A 19,442-nucleotide genomic window follows, 5' to 3' on the forward strand; every position below is an offset into this window, starting at 1 on the left:
ACAGTTGGACTGAAGTGAGATGACTCACTAGCTCAGCGTTACTGTCCAAAAGATGCAGTGCTGTGGACTGAAAAGGACAACAATGAATGATAGGACTGTTCGCTCATTTGGGTCAACATCAGGGGTACGTCCTAGACAACTAAAAGACTGTCCTTTATAATAAATTACTGATAACCACCATCATAAAACATGCTTTTACATTCGTAAAAATTAATGTAGAACACATCCAGAAAAATCATGTTTACAGTTAATAATAAACACTAGACACCAACAGTACTAAATAAATTCAGAGTATCAAACACTTAATTTAGTGAATTTAATTGCTTTGTAACAAAGCCCACAAGCTCATTAGCAATACTCTGTCATGCATCGAGGATCTTTGCATTGATTAGCATCACTGTTAGCATGATTAGCATCCTCTGCTTTTGTTTAGTCAGACCCCATGGGAGTAAATGTCCCGGGGTGAAGGGCAGAACGAGGATACCAGAGAGAAAGACAGAAAAAGCAGAGACACAGAGAAAGACAAGAGAGAGAGCGAATCCCTCCAACAGACTGCACACATGCTGTTGCCATGGCAACCTGTGCAGACCAGCTTCTCAAATGAATAGAACCGCACAGAGAAGACAAAAAAAGATGTTAAGTAAACCTAGCAACCCACGTAAACATATCCAATTCAGTCTAACCAACAGTTGGACTCCCCGTTTATTCACTCTCATGTTTGTATTATCAGGTTATATTATGGACTGGTGTAGAGGAAAGATGTTTCTAACAGCATTAAGTATCACCGTGTTAAAAAAAAGAAAACACAAAACACACCAAAAGGCCAAAAAACACACACAACATGCACATCTGTATGCAGACACAAACAGAAACAAATTCACATAAATACACATCTTACAAACACACAGAGTGAGAGACATCAGTACCACCATCTACCAGGCAGCGTTACCATGGAAACTCCAGGCTGCGAGTCTCTCCATTTGAGGAGAAGAGTCAAAAACAGGAATAAAAAGAGGAGACCAGACAATTGGTAGGAATATTTAGTCTGAAAATTTCTGAAAAAATATTCAGAGGTCAGACGTTAACATGTTCAGACGTTAACATATCTGAAAAGCACGTGCAAAGCTAAGCTAAGCCCCTGAAAACAGTTGGTAGATATAGAAGAGGGGAGATTTTATTTTACTTATTGATTTCTTGTTTATCTGCCCCTATCCAAACAGAACATGACACAAAGGCAAGACAATACCAAGCATACACAGCCAATTAGTCTAAACACATTTTTTGACCACATGATGGCAGCACTGGCTCTATTGTAGTTCAAAATATCTATTTGACTAAGTTTGTATATTTGGTAGTGGGATTTCCCCTAAGAACCCCCTTTAAAACTGTTGTGCGCACTTCAAGTCTCATGCTTTAGTTTGCATAAACCTCTGTTTCTCCATATTAAATTTAGTAACATTGTTCTATACTTTGCTTAACCTCAGTGGCAGAAGAAGAAACAAACCCCATAGTTTTGAGGTTTGTTTCTTTTGAGTTGCTCAATTGAAGAGTACTTTAGGAATTACAGCTAAAAACCTCAACATGCGACTAAGAGCATAAGCAGACATCTTCTGAGGAATTAGGACGTACAAGGCAGAGTCTGTGTTTGTGCTGATCTGCTGTAAGCTTGAGGAGCAATGTCACATATTCGTTCTCAGGACCATGTGACAGAGTACAGAGTCCTATTTAAAAAAAAAAATCACTTGCCACTGCACGGCACTCATATGAGAATGACAACAAGTGGAAAGAAGAACATGAGTAGTGCAATGGTGACAAGGACAAAACTCAACAACCCTGCTTCCAAAAGTAGAAATGTGTGTATATAAAAAAACTAGAGCAGTGGAACAAAGGAGTCTTTTTCCACAGGAATCAATCAATCTATTGAACCTTTTATAATCAATACATATGCTTGATTTGTAGTCAGTGATATAAAACACAAGATTTGCAGAGCAGAGTTTTGCTTGCAATCAAATATGGAACATGGAGTGATGAGAAAAAAGAGGAGTAAAGGAAGAGTGAGAGACATCTGAGTTTTAGGCCTGGATTCTCTAATAGGAGACAGACTGCTCCAGTTCCAGCTCAGCTCAAAGAAAATGATCTCATTAAAAGAAGACACACACACACATGCATGCAAATACACACACACACACACACACACACACACACACACACACACTTCTACACACAGGTATAATTTGAATTCCCAATTCCAAGTCGGGGAAAGGGATAAACCGTAATATTCAGGGGAGAGCTTTGCTATGGCAACTAGTCTAGCATGGAAAGAGGGTCATGGTTCCCTTTGCACAGCCAGTGATGCACTGAAGCAGAATGAGCATGTCTGCGAGAAAGAGAGAGGGAGTGTGTTTGTGTGTGTCAGTCCCTGTCAACACTGAAGTACTGTGCAAGCAAAGAAAGCTGCTACTGATGGTCAGTTTGCAAGGCACCGAATACCCTGTGTGTGTGTGTGTGGTGAGTGTGTTTTTGTATTCATATGGGCACATTTTCAGATGAGGCCAAATGTCATTAAGTAAGAGACGAGTATGGTGCCAGCAGCATCGACATGCTTTACCTTCCCACACAGAAACAAGACTTTTACATGCCACATAAACATGCTAACTTTTATAAATATTTTTTAAAGATATGTTATTGATCAGTGTAAACAATAAAATCTATCGCCTTTGATGTTTTTGTAGCCATGCACAAATTTTAAGTTTTTTATGAGCATCCTGCACGAACCCTGTCAATATCTTCCCACTTCTCTTAGGAGACAGCCTCTCCTTCAGGAAATGAACTATCCACGCTGACTAATAGCATGTCAAGGTCTAGAGTCTGCTTCCATTCAGACATTTGCTGTGTTTTAATTTCACTATGTCCGATCTAATAAGATAAGACTCTAATAAGGTCTCTAATGGTCTGGTAAGTGACATGTTCAAATACTGTCAGATTAACTGAAAGATCAGCATCTGACACAGGTCATTACTACATGAATCATACAAAAATGACTTTCTTTCCTTACAATTAGAATGAGCTCTAATTACCGTAGCAATGACTCTATAATGATAAATGCCACGATCAATAAGAAAACACATGTGTATCATACCAATTTCCCATTTAAAAAAAAACCCTACAAAATAAACATCATCAAGGCTGCCAACATAAAATGCACACTTGATCTTATATCACCACTAAAGGAGTTAAAATGTGAGAGGAAGCAGCAGAAAATGAGTGGTTACTTCAGAGTGAAGTCACAGTTTTTTCCTTTTTTAGATACAGCTGCACATTTCCTCTTTTACCAGCCTGAACCAAACTGAATGGAGTCATTGTGAATCCTGACAGAATATTCACTTTTAGCATCCTGGGAACAGAATATTTACTCAGCATCCTGTTGACTTGGACACATACTGTACTATGCAACCGTGACTGATATTCCGGGTTCATGTCAGGCCTCAGGCAACAAGTCATAACAAAAGAATAATCTTTCACAAACACTCTCCTTTTTGTATGAACTCTACAAAGTCAACAGAAAAAACGATACACCCTTGTTCTAGTTTTATCTAGACATACCTACACACAACATAATAAAGAGATTTTAGGACACCCCAGTTTCCTCTCTCACACATGCACACACAGATATAACCTACATCTAAGCCAGAGTACTTGGGGTGAAAGTGCTTGGACTTTAAGCTGATTTCCATCCAAACCCATATGTTGACAAGCTTTTGTCTGAAAGCCAGCACCCTCAGCGTGATGAGATTAACCACATACACACACTTACCATCATCATCATCGCCAACTGCCATTGTTAAAGTGATATGGGTCCTTGTCGTCTTTGTCTGTATTTGCTTTTGACCCTCTGTACCCTCCTTTGTTTCCTCTCGTCTCCCTCGTTTGTTCAATCTCTCTCTGTCTCTGTCATGGTGAATCGGGGAGAGGCAGTGATAGGCACAGTTCTGTGACTCGTCTACTGCCAGAGACCTCTGTCAGCTTTGCCCTCCCTCCCCATCTCCCTCCCTCCCCGCCTCCCTGCCTCTCTCCTTCCTCTCCTCTCTCCTCTCCTCTCAGCAACAGCTGCCTTAAACTCTTTAAAGCAAACACCAAGAGCTGGCCTAAAAGTGATGTAGGGCAAGGACAAGTAACAAAGCATTTGTGTGTGTGTGTATTAGCAGATGGTGTAAGTTTGTGTCCCGTGCTCAGATTTTGAGGAGTGTTGGGGAAAGAACAGCAGCTTACGTCCATGACCTTCTACTGCTTTTTGGCAGATTTTCTCACCACAATCAAACAATTCATCAAAAATATAAATAGCCATATAACCGACATGATGACAGCAATATGTGTTTATACAAACAGTTTAAGTTTACATCAGGATGTCAGATGTCTAACTGTGGCACAACAAACTGCACACAGTAGCTGAGGCAAAAGAAAGAGGCTTAAGTATAGGTGAGGTAGCAGCCGAGGTCAGGGCATACAGCCAAAGTTCAGTATGGTGAGATCTGCACTCACTTCTACTTTTAGTCAGGGAATTTGTGGGCCAATGTATATTCAAATTGTCAATGAGTTTATAAAAGCAGCCACAAAAACAGAAAAAACTAAAGCATGGAAACATTCAGCTAGGTGGGTCAGCTGCCCCCTAGTATCATTTAAGCTTCTACATCCACTTGTATACTTGTAGATCAAACCTTTGCTTATTAAATGATCACTTGTTAGCCATCTAATAGGGTTGGGTGATACTGGCAAAAAAAAATAATCACGATTAATTGTGGCATTTAGCCGATAACGATTAATTTGATGATTAATTGATGACAATTGCACTGACATGTTTTTGACTCTAAATCGCCGCATTGTTCTGAATTGATACTGACAAATCATCAGTCAAGTTAACTCCTTCATTCTAACAGGTTAAGCTGGTAAGTAGTGATTAGGCACCAACCAGCCATGTTTGAAATCTGTGTTGATAACAGATGCACAAACTGCTTCAAAATAATAATGAAGCAAAAGTAACTTTGTCCTTCAAATGTTCTTATCTTAAGTCACAAAGCAGTGCATGTCAACATTAAAATTATACAGGACAAATAAGTTCAGAAAAGTCACATCAGTGATTATTTCAAGTTAAAAAAATGTGTCAAATTAACCTGTGACTGGAATATGTTGCACGCTAGTGCATGTTTTCACTCATACTGTAGAACAGCAGCAGAAAAAAAATTACAAACAAACCGGACAATTTCACATTTAAATGTATGTGTGTGCAAATCAACCTGTTACATTCTTCCAGCGCTTAGTTTGGTCGTAAGGAGCACGATGACTAAATGTACCGCGGATTCTCGGCTGAGTGGAATTCTTTTCCATATCTGCTGGAGGAGACTTCGCTGTTGTAATGTTTTCCTTTCTTGCTGTGGAGTCCTTAAATAAAGATCGTGAGGCAGCTTCTCCAGTCGGAGTTCATTCCTTTGATCTGAGCAAACATCCAGTTGCTATGGCAACAACCAATGCTCCACGCTTCACACCTAGTGCATGTCGCGTATACGTGCGCGGCACTATATACTACAGCTGTAGCCGGAGTTGTGGCCTCGCCGCGCTTTCTTCGGCTTTCTTCGGCTTTCTTCGTGCTCTGCCTTATGGTGACAGACGTTGAACTTCTGTTAGGAACGTGCTGCTCCGCATCATTTAACTGAATACCACTGCCTTCCGCCATTATTGTTATTGTGGGCTCACCTGTGCGCGCTTGAGGGTGATGGTGAGAGTACGTCTCACACAAAAATGACAAGGCACTAATTGCCGTAATCGATAAGTAGCAAATATTAATCGGTAACAGTTTTTCTGACGATTAATTGCACACGATACGATTTTGCACAAGCCTACCATCTAAGCTAGTCTATGTTCTGCATTGTTGGAATAATCTTTACTAATCATTACATTTAAAAAAAATCCTTAATAATAACAAGCACTGCTTTTTTGTGAAAAAAAAAAACAACATTCTCCCAGTCCTTCGACTACCAGCAGACAGCATCACAGACACCCACTACATGCCATGAGCTGCTCCTCACGTCTTTTTTTATGTCACTCTCCCAACAGCCTGTGCTGCACCAACAACCACCGCCACTGCTACACAGGCAGATACAGTGACAGGACCGCCTGAGGTTGCCATCCAGTGACAGCCTCTGCTGGACTCCAAAACAGATCTAACTAAATTTCACCTATCTGCTGTCGTAGAGAAGGTTGAAGCAAGGCGTCTGGACTTGTAGAGTTTTCTAGAAGACGTTTCGCTGCTCATCCAAGCAGCTTCATCAGTTCTAACTGTTTGGTGGGGAAACATGGTTTATATGTGGTTACAGACCTCAGTGGGTGGGTCTGGGTAAAACTTAAAAAACTTAAAAAACAATAGCACTAAATGTTTCCATACTTACCTGTGATGTTCTGGCTGACTGGGCCAGGTGTGTCTAACGACTGGCTAACGACTATGAAACTGCCGGAGGGGGACTGGTTGACAGCCCTTTGTTCTTACTGTGATTATGTGCAAACTTCCTGGGAATGGATGGAATCACTGCATTGTATGTGGTAGAAAGATGATGTCTGAGGCCACCACCTCTGTTAAGGGAAGGTTTTTCCAGCTTAACATAGATGGCTTCCTTGACTCCTCTTTCATACCACCTTTCCTCTCTGTCTAAAATGTGAACATTGTTGTCCTCAAAGGAGTGTCCTTTGTCTTTGAGGTGGAGGTGAACAGCTGAGTCTTGTCCTGAGGAGGTGGCTCTCCTGTGCTGAGCCATTCTTCTGTGGAGTGGTTGTTTAGTTTCTCCAATGTACAGATCAGAACATTCCTCACTGCACTGGACTGCATATATCACATTACTGTGTTTCTCCCTGGGAATCTTATCCCAGGGAAGGCCCTGATTGCACTACAAAAGGACCGGGACATTACCATCTTATCAGCAGACAAAGGAAGATGCACAGTGGTGCTCAACACACAGGACTACCACTCCAAAGTGACAGATCTCCTCAGTGACACAGCCACATATGAGACACTGAAGAGGGACCCCACCGGAAACTACAAGAAGAAACTAGTCAGCTACCTACAAAAACTGGAGAAGGACCAAATCATCAACCGCAAGCTCTACTTTCGACTGTATCCGGGGGAAGCCACTCCACGCCTGTATGGACTCCCCAAGATACACAAGGAAGGAGTCCCCCTCAGACCCATCGTCAGCAGCACAAACTCAGTCACATACAACGTGGCTAAGCACTTGGCTGAACTCCTGACACCACTGGTAGGTGACACACCACATCACATCCACAACTCTCAGGACTTTGTGAACAAGGTGGAGAAGATCCAAATGGACCCAGACGACACCATGGTCTCATTTGATGTCACCTCCTTGTTCACCTGCATCCCTACATCAGAAGCCACAGAGATGGTAAGGACGTGCCTCACACAAGACAGCACACTCAAGGAGAGAACCAACCTAACGCCAGACCACATCTGTGACCTGCTGGACCTCTGCCTGACCACCACTTATTTCCAGTACAATGGGAACTTTTACAGACAGAAGCACGGCTGTGCGATGGGATCACCTGTGTCTCCTATTGTGGCCAATCTCTACATGGAAGAAGTGGAGAGAAGAGCCCTGAGTTCCTATCCTGGAACCACCCCCACCCACTGGTTTAGATATGTGGATGACACCTGGGTTAAAATCAAGACCAACGAAGTGGAACGGTTCACAGAACACATCAACGCAGTGGATAACAACATCAAGTTCACTCGCAAGGACACTAAGGACAACAATCTGGCCTTCTTGGACTGCACAGTACACATTGAGGAGGACAGGAGCCTCAATGTGGAAGTGTACAGGAAACCCACACACACGGACCAGTATCTGTTGTTTGATTCACACCACCCACTGGAACACAAACTGGGAGTCATCAGGACCTTGCAGCACAGAGCACAAACTGTACCCACCAGCTCAGAGGGGAAGAAGAAGGAGCAACACCACATCAGGAAGGCCCTGCAAACATGTGGCTACCCGAAGTGGGCACTCATCAAAGCCACAAAAACAAGACCCCCCAACAACAAGAAGAAGGACAACACCAGGCGGAGAAAGAACATCTCCATTCCATATGTGTCAGGAGTATCAGAGAAACTCCGCAGGATCTTCAACAACCATGACATCCCGGTCCATTTCAAACCTATGACAACACCGAGACAGAGACTGGTTCACCCGAAGGATAAGATTCCCAGGGAGAAACACAGTAATGTGATATATGCAGTCCAGTGCAGTGAGGAATGTTCTGATCTGTACATTGGAGAAACTAAACAACCACTCCACAGAAGAATGGCTCAGCACAGGAGAGCCACCTCCTCAGGACAAGACTCAGCTGTTCACCTCCACCTCAAAGACAAAGGACACTCCTTTGAGGACAACAATGTTCACATTTTAGACAGAGAGGAAAGGTGGTATGAAAGAGGAGTCAAGGAAGCCATCTATGTTAAGCTGGAAAAACCTTCCCTTAACAGAGGTGGTGGCCTCAGACATCATCTTTCTACCACATACAATGCAGTGATTCCATCCATTCCCAGGAAGTTTGCACATAATCACAGTAAGAACAAAGGGCTGTCAACCAGTCCCCCTCCGGCAGTTTCATAGTCGTTAGCCAGTCGTTAGACACACCTGGCCCAGTCAGCCAGAACATCACAGGTAAGTATGGAAACATTTAGTGCTATTGTTTTTTAAGTTTTTTAAGTTTTACCCAGACCCACCCACTGAGGTCTGTAACCACATATAAACCATGTTTCCCCACCAAACAGTTAGAACTGATGAAGCTGCTTGGATGAGCAGCGAAACGTCTTCTAGAAAACTCTACAAGTCCAGACGCCTTGCTTCAACCTTCTCTACGTATGATGACCTGGATGACTGAGAATCTCCATCAACATGTTGCCTATCTGCTGTCCTTTGGTTAAGGCCAAGGTCAAGTCTGAAAGTCCAGACCAAGCTCTTAAACCCTGAAAAGTGAGAACTTCTGAGAGAAACATCACTGTTAGCCAAGTGCTAACTGTACAATTTTCAGAGCCTGAGACACACTTCTGCTTGACAACAAAATCTTAGCAGCAGTTGCCTTCAGTTCAAACCCACACACACATAGACACACTAAACCATTAATCTTGTTAAGTCCGCTTACAGGAGCTCCTGGCAACAAACTGACTCAACCAAAAGAGCACATGCAGATTTAGACACGAAAACCAAGAAGCCTCCTCACCACACACGTACGCACAGGCACACACACACGCAATGCTGCTTTCTCATCAAACACACCCACTCCTTGACAACAACAAAGCAATCTGGACAACAGATTTAACTTGGTGGCTCTGCAATGCAAGTCAAACAAAATAAATGAGGAAAGGCACTGACCGTGACCTGGGCTGAGAGCCATGTTGCCTGAATTCAAGGCTTCATCAAAACGTGCAAAAATCGTCTGTAACCTGGAGAGAGAGGAAGGAAGGTTAGAACAAACCTTAAAAATGAAATAAATCACTGAAGAACTACACTGGATTAAGCTGGTCACCTTTAAGATTTCAACAAAATAAAAATTAAACACAGGTGGATACACACAAAAAACCAGCATCTTTGAGCTAGAGATGAAAAAGGTGCTTGAAATCTCAAATGCGTAGTAGCATCAACATGTGGACAGGCTGCCTGCCTGCGAGTGGGTGTGTCTCAGTAACACTCATGAAGCTGCAGCTGTAACATGACAAGAGTCCTGCTAACATCTTGCACATCAGCAGGGACACAGACAGATACAGACACGCGCCACAAGCCTGACAGATATGCTCAGTCATGCAATTTACAGGCAGGACAGTGTGCATATTAACAGGTTGAATAAAAACCTTTACAAAAATCAAACCCTACAATGTCTTTTGCTCTCTGAGCCGTGTCTGTTACACATGACTTGTATGACAAGGCACAAAAAGACACAATGACACATGCCCAATAACATGCCCTAATATCTCCTTGCCAAGGGTTCACCATGGATGTGATCACACAAGAATTAAAGTCATACACACCTTCCTATCTGTCTGTCTCTCTGCCTTTTGGTGTCTGGTCCACAACCACCAGACAGCTTAGCAGCTCCTGGTAAGTGAAGATTAGCGTTGCAACTGATTCCTCAGCCGTGAATCATTTTCACGTGCCTTCATTTGATTAGCATTTTGCATGTCTTATTTGGTTCAAAAATAAGGCAGCCTTTTATCTTCAGCACTTATTTGCCACTGTATTTCCCACCGGACTGATTAATAGGTTCCTTAGTTGCTGCGCAACGTTGTATTAGCTCCCATGCTAGTGACACACTGGTTCTCAGCGCCCCTCAGCTCTTTGTATCCAACATGGTGCAGTGGCTTTGAGAGGGAGGGAGGAAAGAAGACGGAAAGAGGGAGTGAGGGAGGGGGGGAGAGAGAGAGAGAGAGACCGAGAGAGCCCAGCAGCGAGGGACCGAAGCATGATACACACATGCGACAAGGCAAAACCTAGACGCACATTCACTGTGTGCTAAGCACACACACACACACACAAAACGTCACTAAGGAACATGGAGTTAAATCTCTGGCAGGGTCTTTGTGTGTGTCTGTATAGGAGAGACACAGAGTCAAGTGGGCCAGTTTGTGTGACAGGGAGCAAAGAGATTCTGTTACCCTTTACATAACCTCCCTCCCATACACAGACACACATATTCATCAGAGGGGGAGGGGCTGTATAGCTAGCAGCAGACAGAGCTGCTCCTCCCCCCGTCCATGTCTCTCCTTTTCACCCACTTTGCCTGTATTCCCCTCCTCCTTCATATTTCCTAAATTAAGGCTCTCGTCCGTGCAACGCTGCACCTCCGCTGTCATTGAAAAGGGTCACCCTGCACCTAGCAGAGATGACAAATGCTTTTCAGGTAACTAGTCATGTCCCTTTCGAAGAAATGTGCACATGAGGTGGGTCTACTGATTGCTCCTTCAACCTGCATGTGACCTACTTATAGTAGATGTCAGCCGGTAATCCTTTGTTGATACTGTTAACAGACTAGACTCAAGACTCTATCATACATGTTACTGGTATGGCACTGAAACTTAACTTTATATTATGAATCAAGTTTCAGAGTCAGTGAATTTTGTTTTAATTAAGTGACATTACTGATCAGTAACAAACGCATTAGTAATTGAATGACTGGGTCACCAAATCCAGGTCACGTCAGTCCCCTGAACATTATAGGACCCATTTAAAGACCAGGATTGCACATTGTGTGCATTTTCCTTGAACTATTAATAAAAGCTCTGCCTTTCTTATGTAACTACATATTTTACACCTCCATCACCAGGCTGCAAAACTCAAGAGCAACCAGATAAAACAAATTATGAATCATGTAATTATGAGAAATATTACATGTGTGTAATATTACAAACCTGCAGCAAATCTAATTTTAAACATTCAGAACCTTGCTGCCAAACAATGCACACAAAGGTAATTGTATAATTGTATAATTAATGTACACAAATAATTATATAAAAATGAATAATTACATAATTTGATAATGTTGGTTTTGATTAAACTTTGTGACAAAGAAAACACAGACACTTTTCAATAACATTACCCTTTCCATTTTCATTTTTTGGCCTTCTGCACACTTTGCCCTGTTATGATGACACCCTTCTCTCCATTATTTGATGCCAGCCCAACAGAGCTGACATGTGATCCAGTCAGCAAGACCCTGGCAGCATTCCTGCATTCCACCTAGCAACCATATATTAACACAAACCTACTCTGAGATGACACACATAACCTTGTCCATGTTACAACTTTCACACTGGGGCTCTCTGCCTGAAGAGCTTTAGTTTTGATAGCAATACGCAGCTGGTACTGCAGTTTGATGTATTATTTTAAATTTGTACGTTTTGTGGATTTACACATAATTACTGTAACTTATTTATACCAGTGCTGCACTATTATTAATAGAAATAAGGAATAACACATCTGAGCTGCACACCAGGTATGAAGAAATGTATGTATAGTTTAAAGAAGTGCATAAATTGCACAATTTCAACAGAAGAAACGCATGCATAGGTTTCAGACCTATATGTCGACATCCACTTATATAACCTAAGGCAGACAGACATAACAGTCTGCATAAATCCCCACACACACACAGGCAGTGTGTTTACACTGGAGACAGACTGGCTTAATATTCGCAACACATGACACATGGCCACAGCCAGCATTCACAGACGCAAGACTCATGCTGAGCAGTCAGCATACAACACTGGCTGCTGCATTAATGACACATGGGAGAAAGAGGAAAACAGGGGGGACTGAGGGGGTCACTGTGTGCTTAGAATAACCTACAACCCTGCACATGTAACCACGACGACCAAAGAAGGACAAAACCACTCAATGACCCTCTTGAGGTGACTTGAACCCACAAAAAAACACACACCAATTTTTTCCCCAATTCTGGTACTCCACCAAACGCCTGTGTACCCCAGCTGGCTCCTCCCACCCTGCTCCCTCAGCTGGTCAGCATTGTCCTCCGGATGAAAGTGTCTCTGTGTGTGTGAAGGGCAGAGTGGTGCATGGTGTGGCCTGGGACAGACTGAGTGCCAAGGCCATGGGACCCATAGGCCCTCCACACAAAAAAAAAATACTACCAGGGCTTACAAAGAGGGAGCTTATCAATAACAGACAAAAGCAGGGAAACTCACCGTGCAGCTGGAAGTCCTCTCTTTCCCAGGTCTGCTCTGACCCTCTCTCCGACGTGACGATAAACATCCACCAACGTTGTCACAGATGCCTCACGTACCTGCAGACAACAGACATTGACCAATTTACATCTTGCTCCACAAGATGTATGATGTGCTTTGAAAAAAGTTTAAGGTGATTTTCTGAATTATTTCCTAAATAAATGATGTAAACAATCACATATTTCTATATAAACCCTTAAGGGCCTATACACACTGCTTTCTTATGGGAGACTTTTGATTTGCTAGTCATGTTGTGCACACTATTGTGGTTGGGTAGTTGGACGTTGTTAAAGGGATTCTCTGCAACGGAGGGTGGGCAGGTCTGTTGAGGATGTTGATTGGCTGAGACAGTATGTGGGTAGATAATCATTGGGTAGAAGATTGAAGCAGATTTCAGCTTTGGGGTGCAACTCCACAGGAGGTGAAATCATTCTCTCACTATTCCTCTCTCACTCTCACACATATTCAGTGCTAGGATCGTTGTTCAGTTTAACAACTGCGTGTCAGTGCTCCTGATTCAGCAAAGAAGCTGGGAGAGGGGGTGGTCTAGAAAGCCAATCCCCTTACTAATAACAGTAATAATCACTGAGCTGCCCTTACATCACTGCCAACACACTCAAGGGGCTGAAAGCTAAACCACAGGCTCAAATATAGACAGGGAAGAGGAAGAAACAATGACCTCCATCAACTCACGTTTAAACTCACATGTTAATTGTGTATAATATTATCACAGCACAGTGTCTCTTACCTGTGGATTTTGGTCTCCAGTTAGAGTGCAGAGATAAGGAACTATTTTACTAAGGCTCAGTGTATGGGCTCCATACCTAGGAGAGAGACAAAGGGAGACAGAAAAACGAGACAAATGTAAAAGCCATGTTTTGGTCCATCAATTGATTCCTAACAAACTGCCTGAGTATGTGCACCAAATGCCTTTTACAATTAGGTAGCAGCTTAGCATTTAGCACAACAGTGTCACTTTCCATTAGCAAAAATATGCTAAAATTAGCACAGCTACTCTCACACCCTAGAATTGTTGTGTGTGTAACCTTGTGGTGGAAAATACTGTACAGGCCGACCTTAGTAGCTCCTAACTACTCTCAAACAAGCAGCTGTTTAGTGTTTTGGCCACAGGTATGTTTGTTTACTAGTTTGAGCTTGCAAAATCCGAGGTAACTAAAACCAAGATTTCCTCTACTCGCTGTCTGTATGAGATTCTATGAGGGCAGGATCTATGGATTAAGCTCATAACTAAATGAAGGAACACACTTTCATTTAGAAATGAACAACATGATGAAGTGGTGGAGGCATTTGTTTTACGTGTTCTACCACTACTAAGTCAAACAAACAGTGAAGAGGATTAACATAGACATAGTGTGTGTGTTTCTTAAACACCAAACAGGCCATAAAATGTAGCAGTAAGAGCACTATGCACCCCTTATTACGTAAATCATTTAATAACCCATACCGTGTCATACTTGCATTAATCTATCAATTTTGTGTATTTCTCTGCAACCAAGATGTATTCATATATTATGACAACTTTTAACAGATTTTTTACTTCACAAACATTTACATTTCACCCTTGATGTGACACAGGCTAGGAGGGGGAAGTTACTCACGTGCTGAGTGTGGCACTGAGACAGAGGCAGAGTCCTTCTCGGCTGCGGAAGTTCTTGTGTTTGAAACCAGGAAGCAGTCTTTCCCAGACGTACTGGACAGGGAGAATGAGTCGGATAATAGTGACAGGAAGAGCGAGAGAAATTAGATATCAGCAGGAACAACAACAACATGGCTCTGTGGTTGAGCTGACTACAGATACAGAAGAGGTTACAATCTATGGAAATGTGCATGCATGGTGTAGTGACACAAAAGTCTATCAGATGCTTTTAATGTCCAGAAGAGGGAGCCAAACTATAGTCGCTCCACAGTGGTCTGTATACAATCACACAATTTAACTTTATGCACAACTGAAACTTTTCAAACATGTGCTGTCAGTTGTTCCATGTTGAATTGGATTGTTTGAAATCAACCCCTTGTTTAACGCCAGAGAATTTTCTCTGATGCTGATTTTTCTGTGCAAATCGGAGTCCATCTCACCATGGGCACAGCAGTCAGCTCCATGCAGCGAAGGATGAGAGCTTGGCTGTTCTCCCTGACCTGGTCCTTTCCATCTCCCAGCCGGTCAACCAGAGCTGGCAACACTACAAAAAGATGGAAACATGGCCAAAGGGAGGGACAAAAAGAGAGGGTGGGGGTGGTGATAAGAGGTAATATTTTAAAAATCCAGTTCAATTTGTACTTATCAATCATACAGGAGAAATTGGGCCACACATGACACTGAAAGGATCTTCAAGATTTAAATGCCACAGACTGCCCCCAAGTGGAGTGCTTTTAAAAGGCACCAACATAGAAAGATTAAAAAAAAAATCACATTTAGAATAGTGTGTTAATGTATGACAGAGAAGGACAGTCAATGCAATGTAAACACTTTACAACGCCACCATCAGCACCAGAGCTCTGACAAGACAGGAAGGACAGGAAACAAGAAATGGACCGTGACTAAATTTATGTCAAGATCACTAAATACTCTCATGTCAGCGGGGCCTATCTAATGTCATGACACACTGAGCAAAGAATAAAAAAGCAATGCTGCCATCCAAATGAACTCTAGAGAGCTCCTATGAAATATGAACCTGCCATAAGCTTTGTGTATTTTCAGCTTTAATATTCGTTTAACAGAAACACAGCTGTTTCTAAAAACTTGACTGATTAAATGCGACATACAGTCTATGGTAATCGACAAATCCCACAAAAAGACCAATATGATTTATTGAACTGACCCTACTAACAAGATTTGTTAGGGTATCCAAAGGTTAACACAACAACAGTTTTCTCTGTCATACGTCTGATATGGTAGCACAGCTTATTACATGAACAACAGCTCATTGTAATAAGACTCCCATAAATACTCAAAGCACACAACACGCTGAAATTGTCCCCTAAAATTTTTCTTGTCTTCCCTAACTGAAAAATGAAGGTATATTTATCGAGTTAGATTAAGATTAAGAAACCTTTATTAGTCCCACAATGGGGAAATTGCATATATAGATGTTTTTAAAGATGTATGACTGCAGAGTCCCTGGTTCTCATTGACAGCTTACAGAGCAGTTTTTGCCTTTTCATGTCTCTCAAAGTCCCAAACTTTCTGAGTTGCATAAAACCTCCCTTTGACATTCACACAATGAGATAACACATAAAACACACAGAATGGCATGAGCACACAAACACACACACACACACACACACACTCCTACCAACATTCCTAGTCTGAAACATCAGCGAGGGGAGTGATAGAGTGATGTCATCTGTCCTTTTCCTGTATGTAAGTGTGTGCGTACTACCATAACAGCTGGTTGCCTTGGCAACAAGGACAATACCCGCAAACATAAAAAATGACAGAGGGGGCATTGTCACATATTACCACATCATTTGCTGTAGTAAAGTTAAAAACATACACACAGTCAAACCTCAACAGAACAATCCAAGAGGCAAATCAGTTGTTTAAAAAAATCACAGCATGTTTCTTTTCCACTACAAGGGAGCTACTTGGCAGAGTCATCAGGACACTGTCAATGCACAAACGCACACACATGCCATAGAGGAACCCTGTACAATAAGTCAGTGCTGTAGATCAATACACTCATTTAGTGTCAATGATCTCAGCTTCCTCCCTTCAGTGTGTGTGCATGTGTGTGGGAGGAGGGTGGGTGCAGGGGCAGGCAGGAGGAGAAAGCACAGGAAAGGAGAGCTGGAAGGCAGAAGGATAGAGGGAGATTCCAGAGCCTGCAGTGCTCAGACTAGATGTTTTTACCATCAATCTGAAACACACAGCTCAGCTAGGGCACTGTCCTGGGCAATCTGCAGACAGAGAGTTTGTCTGGTGGCAAGCTTTGCAAAGTATGACAAGTCATGTCATCTCAGAGCAGCACTGCAGGGTTGAGCATGTTTGCTGGCAACAAGAGGCAGTCTGGCTGACAAAGACAGCTGGTGACACCTTAAGCGGACACACACAAAGACTGGCACTGACAGGACACACATAACAGAGGATGGAATTTGATACAGGATTCCGTGTATGAGGTCATGGATGCAAGGTTTGTTTTTTGGGATGTAATAATCTGAGCTACAGTAGGACTTAAATATAGAGTAACAGATGTGTAATAGAGTAGGGGTGGTGCCAGGCCTGACAGCACTGCTTCTGGTCAGTCTCAGAGGAACCACAAAGTGGAAGTGAGAGACAAAGTGGTAGGACGTGGGCCAAAATGCTGAAGTGTCTGTACAGCAATACACAATCTGTCACACTTGCTAGTTTAAAAGAGCAAAACACAGCATGATAAATACGTTTTTGTGAGTAAAAATATATTTAAGTTTCAAATCTATACTGAAATCAGGAGGACAATCTCTTCAATTGCTGGTAAGGTTAAAGAATGGTGGCAGATGAAACATCTTTAAACCCTCTGATAAACAAACTAAATGTTAAAACAATTTGTTCAGGAGTAAGAAAACCACCACAATCATAATTTGTGTGTAACATAAAGTTGTTTAAAAACTCCCAACATTTCATAAGCAAAATAAAAATCCCCTTTGATGTGTTTTTGCAAGATAATTTCGAGATCAAACAAACTTTACGAAGGTGCTGCAAGTAGAACATGACCGAAAAATGCAGGGTGGAGAAAGATAAGACATATTACCTGTTCCAAGGTATCCTTTGAACCGCTCTCCAATGCGATCCACAAATGCACCGCAGATGTCTATCCCCAACAGTGCCACCTACACAACACAGAATGAGACAAAGGTTACAGAAAGTCAGATTTGACATTTTGATCACCAGATAATCACTTTTTTAAGATCAGACCCCACCCCAGATCTGAATGAACCACATAGTGTCACACTTTTTCACCCTCTTCACACTGGACAGAAACCCACTAAGACCCATTAACATCAGCTTTTATCTTTTTTGTGAGTAAAGTCTCAAAGGGTAAATTGTTGGTACAACCCCAAGTATATATTTGGTCAAATGGCTTTGCAGTTGTCGCAGGTCTTTGTGGCCACAGCTTCAACCAGCAAGGACGTAAACACGATAGCCTGATGGACACACTAATATTTGACCCTCTGCTGGAACATCTGTGTCAATAAATTCAGCAAATCTTTGCCACTTCAGCCACAAATTCCATGTGTGTCTCAACACTCTTGTTTATGTAACACCATTGTGTCCAATGACTTGTACATCAACACAATGAACCTGTGAAAGTGAATGTTCAGGTGGGTATGAGACATAATAATGTCCCCCAACTCCTTGCCCTTTGTTGGTATTTACCTCAGACTAATAAGAAAACTTGGTTATGACAGGACCAGCAGAGGGAATGTGGACATATTTTTATGTCTAGATGTAGAGTTGAGTTTTTCCACTGTGTTCCTGATTAGGATCACATCCCACTCTGCGCTGTGCTCCTGGAATGCTTGTTTTGGCAGCATTGTGGTAAAACTGAACGTTCCAAAAAAGAAAATCCATTTAAACATCATTCTCCAGACTCTGTCCTGCACTGGGTAGGGAGTCAGACTACAGTTTTTTCCTATTATAGTCAAAGAAACAGCTGAGCCAGGTAACTACAGTAACAAAGTGGGGGGAGGACAGGAGGCATGATGAGGAAAACAGGAAGCAGGAATAAAAGCCAAGTATTAGCAGAAAAATCACCTGGAAAGGAAACATGAGCCTGGGGTCAATATGATGACTCCCCCAAACTGACCTAATTTGGGGGGAAGGGTGGAAGAGTAGAAAAAAATGGCAGTGGGAGAAGCAGTACAGGATGGAAACAGCCTCCAGGCTCCCTCCCCCTCTCCTTTAACCAGCACCCCAACAAGCTTGGCGCCCACAACCATATGGCACCTTCAGTTAGAGAGGCAGTGACGTAAAGGCAGGGGATGAGAGATGGAAAGGACTTGTGATCTGTTTTTGATAAGAGAAAATGGAGAGGATAGAAGGTTGTCTCCTGTTCTACAGACCCCCTGAACAAAAGAAAACAGGGCCTTAAATATTAACAAAAAAACTATTTGAGAGGGACGTGGGACATGTGATTGAGTAACTCTGACACACGCATGTATTACAAGCTTCAAAATGTCAGCTTAGGTAAACAGTAAATATTTGGCCCTGTATGAATGGTTCTTTGTGAAGGCTCAGGTTAGTACATAGGGTCGCTTAGTCTGCTAATAAGCATACCATGTAGAGGGTTTACTCTGGATTCTAGGAAAGCTTAAAATGAATTTGGAATGAAAAGTGCAACCAAGACTCACAAAGTAACACTTGGAGGGAGACAAAATGTTCATTATTACATGATTTTTTTTCTGTGACTCAGAACACTGCTAAGGTGTTCTTGTTTTTAAGAATGATGACAAGAGAAGACATAATATTCCTATATTTGAGTTCTAGGATTTAATCTAGCTACATTAAGCGCGAAAATACCCCCATCTACCGTAGTTACTCGCACACTGATACAGTTGGGATACCAAACTCTACTGTTAAGGGCATCATTTGCATTACACCACAATTCTTGGCACCAGTACTGGTTCACATGTGAACAATACCCAG

At 42.3% G+C, this 19,442-nt stretch overlaps 1 protein-coding gene across 29 annotated transcripts in view; it reads right to left on the reverse strand.

Moving 5' to 3' along the window:
- clasp2 (cytoplasmic linker associated protein 2) overlaps nucleotides 1-19,442 on the reverse strand; it is a 44,284-nt gene that overhangs the window by 22,033 nt on the left and 2,809 nt on the right. For 27 of the 29 annotated variants that reach the window (XM_028398743.1, XM_028398741.1, XM_028398735.1 and 24 more), the window contains exons 2-7: nucleotides 17,548-17,626; nucleotides 14,897-15,000; nucleotides 14,419-14,510; nucleotides 13,548-13,623; nucleotides 12,761-12,858; nucleotides 9,438-9,508 (exon numbers count right to left, since the gene is read on the reverse strand). In XM_028398743.1, the coding sequence (XP_028254544.1) occupies nucleotides 9,438-9,508; nucleotides 12,761-12,858; nucleotides 13,548-13,623; nucleotides 14,419-14,510; nucleotides 14,897-15,000; nucleotides 17,548-17,626 (520 nt within the window). Of the gene's footprint in view, nucleotides 1-3,814; nucleotides 3,925-9,437; nucleotides 9,509-10,090; nucleotides 10,354-12,760; nucleotides 12,859-13,547; nucleotides 13,624-14,418; nucleotides 14,511-14,896; nucleotides 15,001-17,547; nucleotides 17,627-19,442 lie in introns of those variants that run through there. The other 2 variants (XM_028398756.1, XM_028398755.1) reach the window with 2 other exon arrangements.

The sequence above is a fragment of the Parambassis ranga genome, chromosome 2, assembly GCF_900634625.1.
Source record: "Parambassis ranga chromosome 2, fParRan2.1, whole genome shotgun sequence".
Lineage (NCBI taxonomy): Eukaryota > Metazoa > Chordata > Actinopteri > Ambassidae > Parambassis > Parambassis ranga.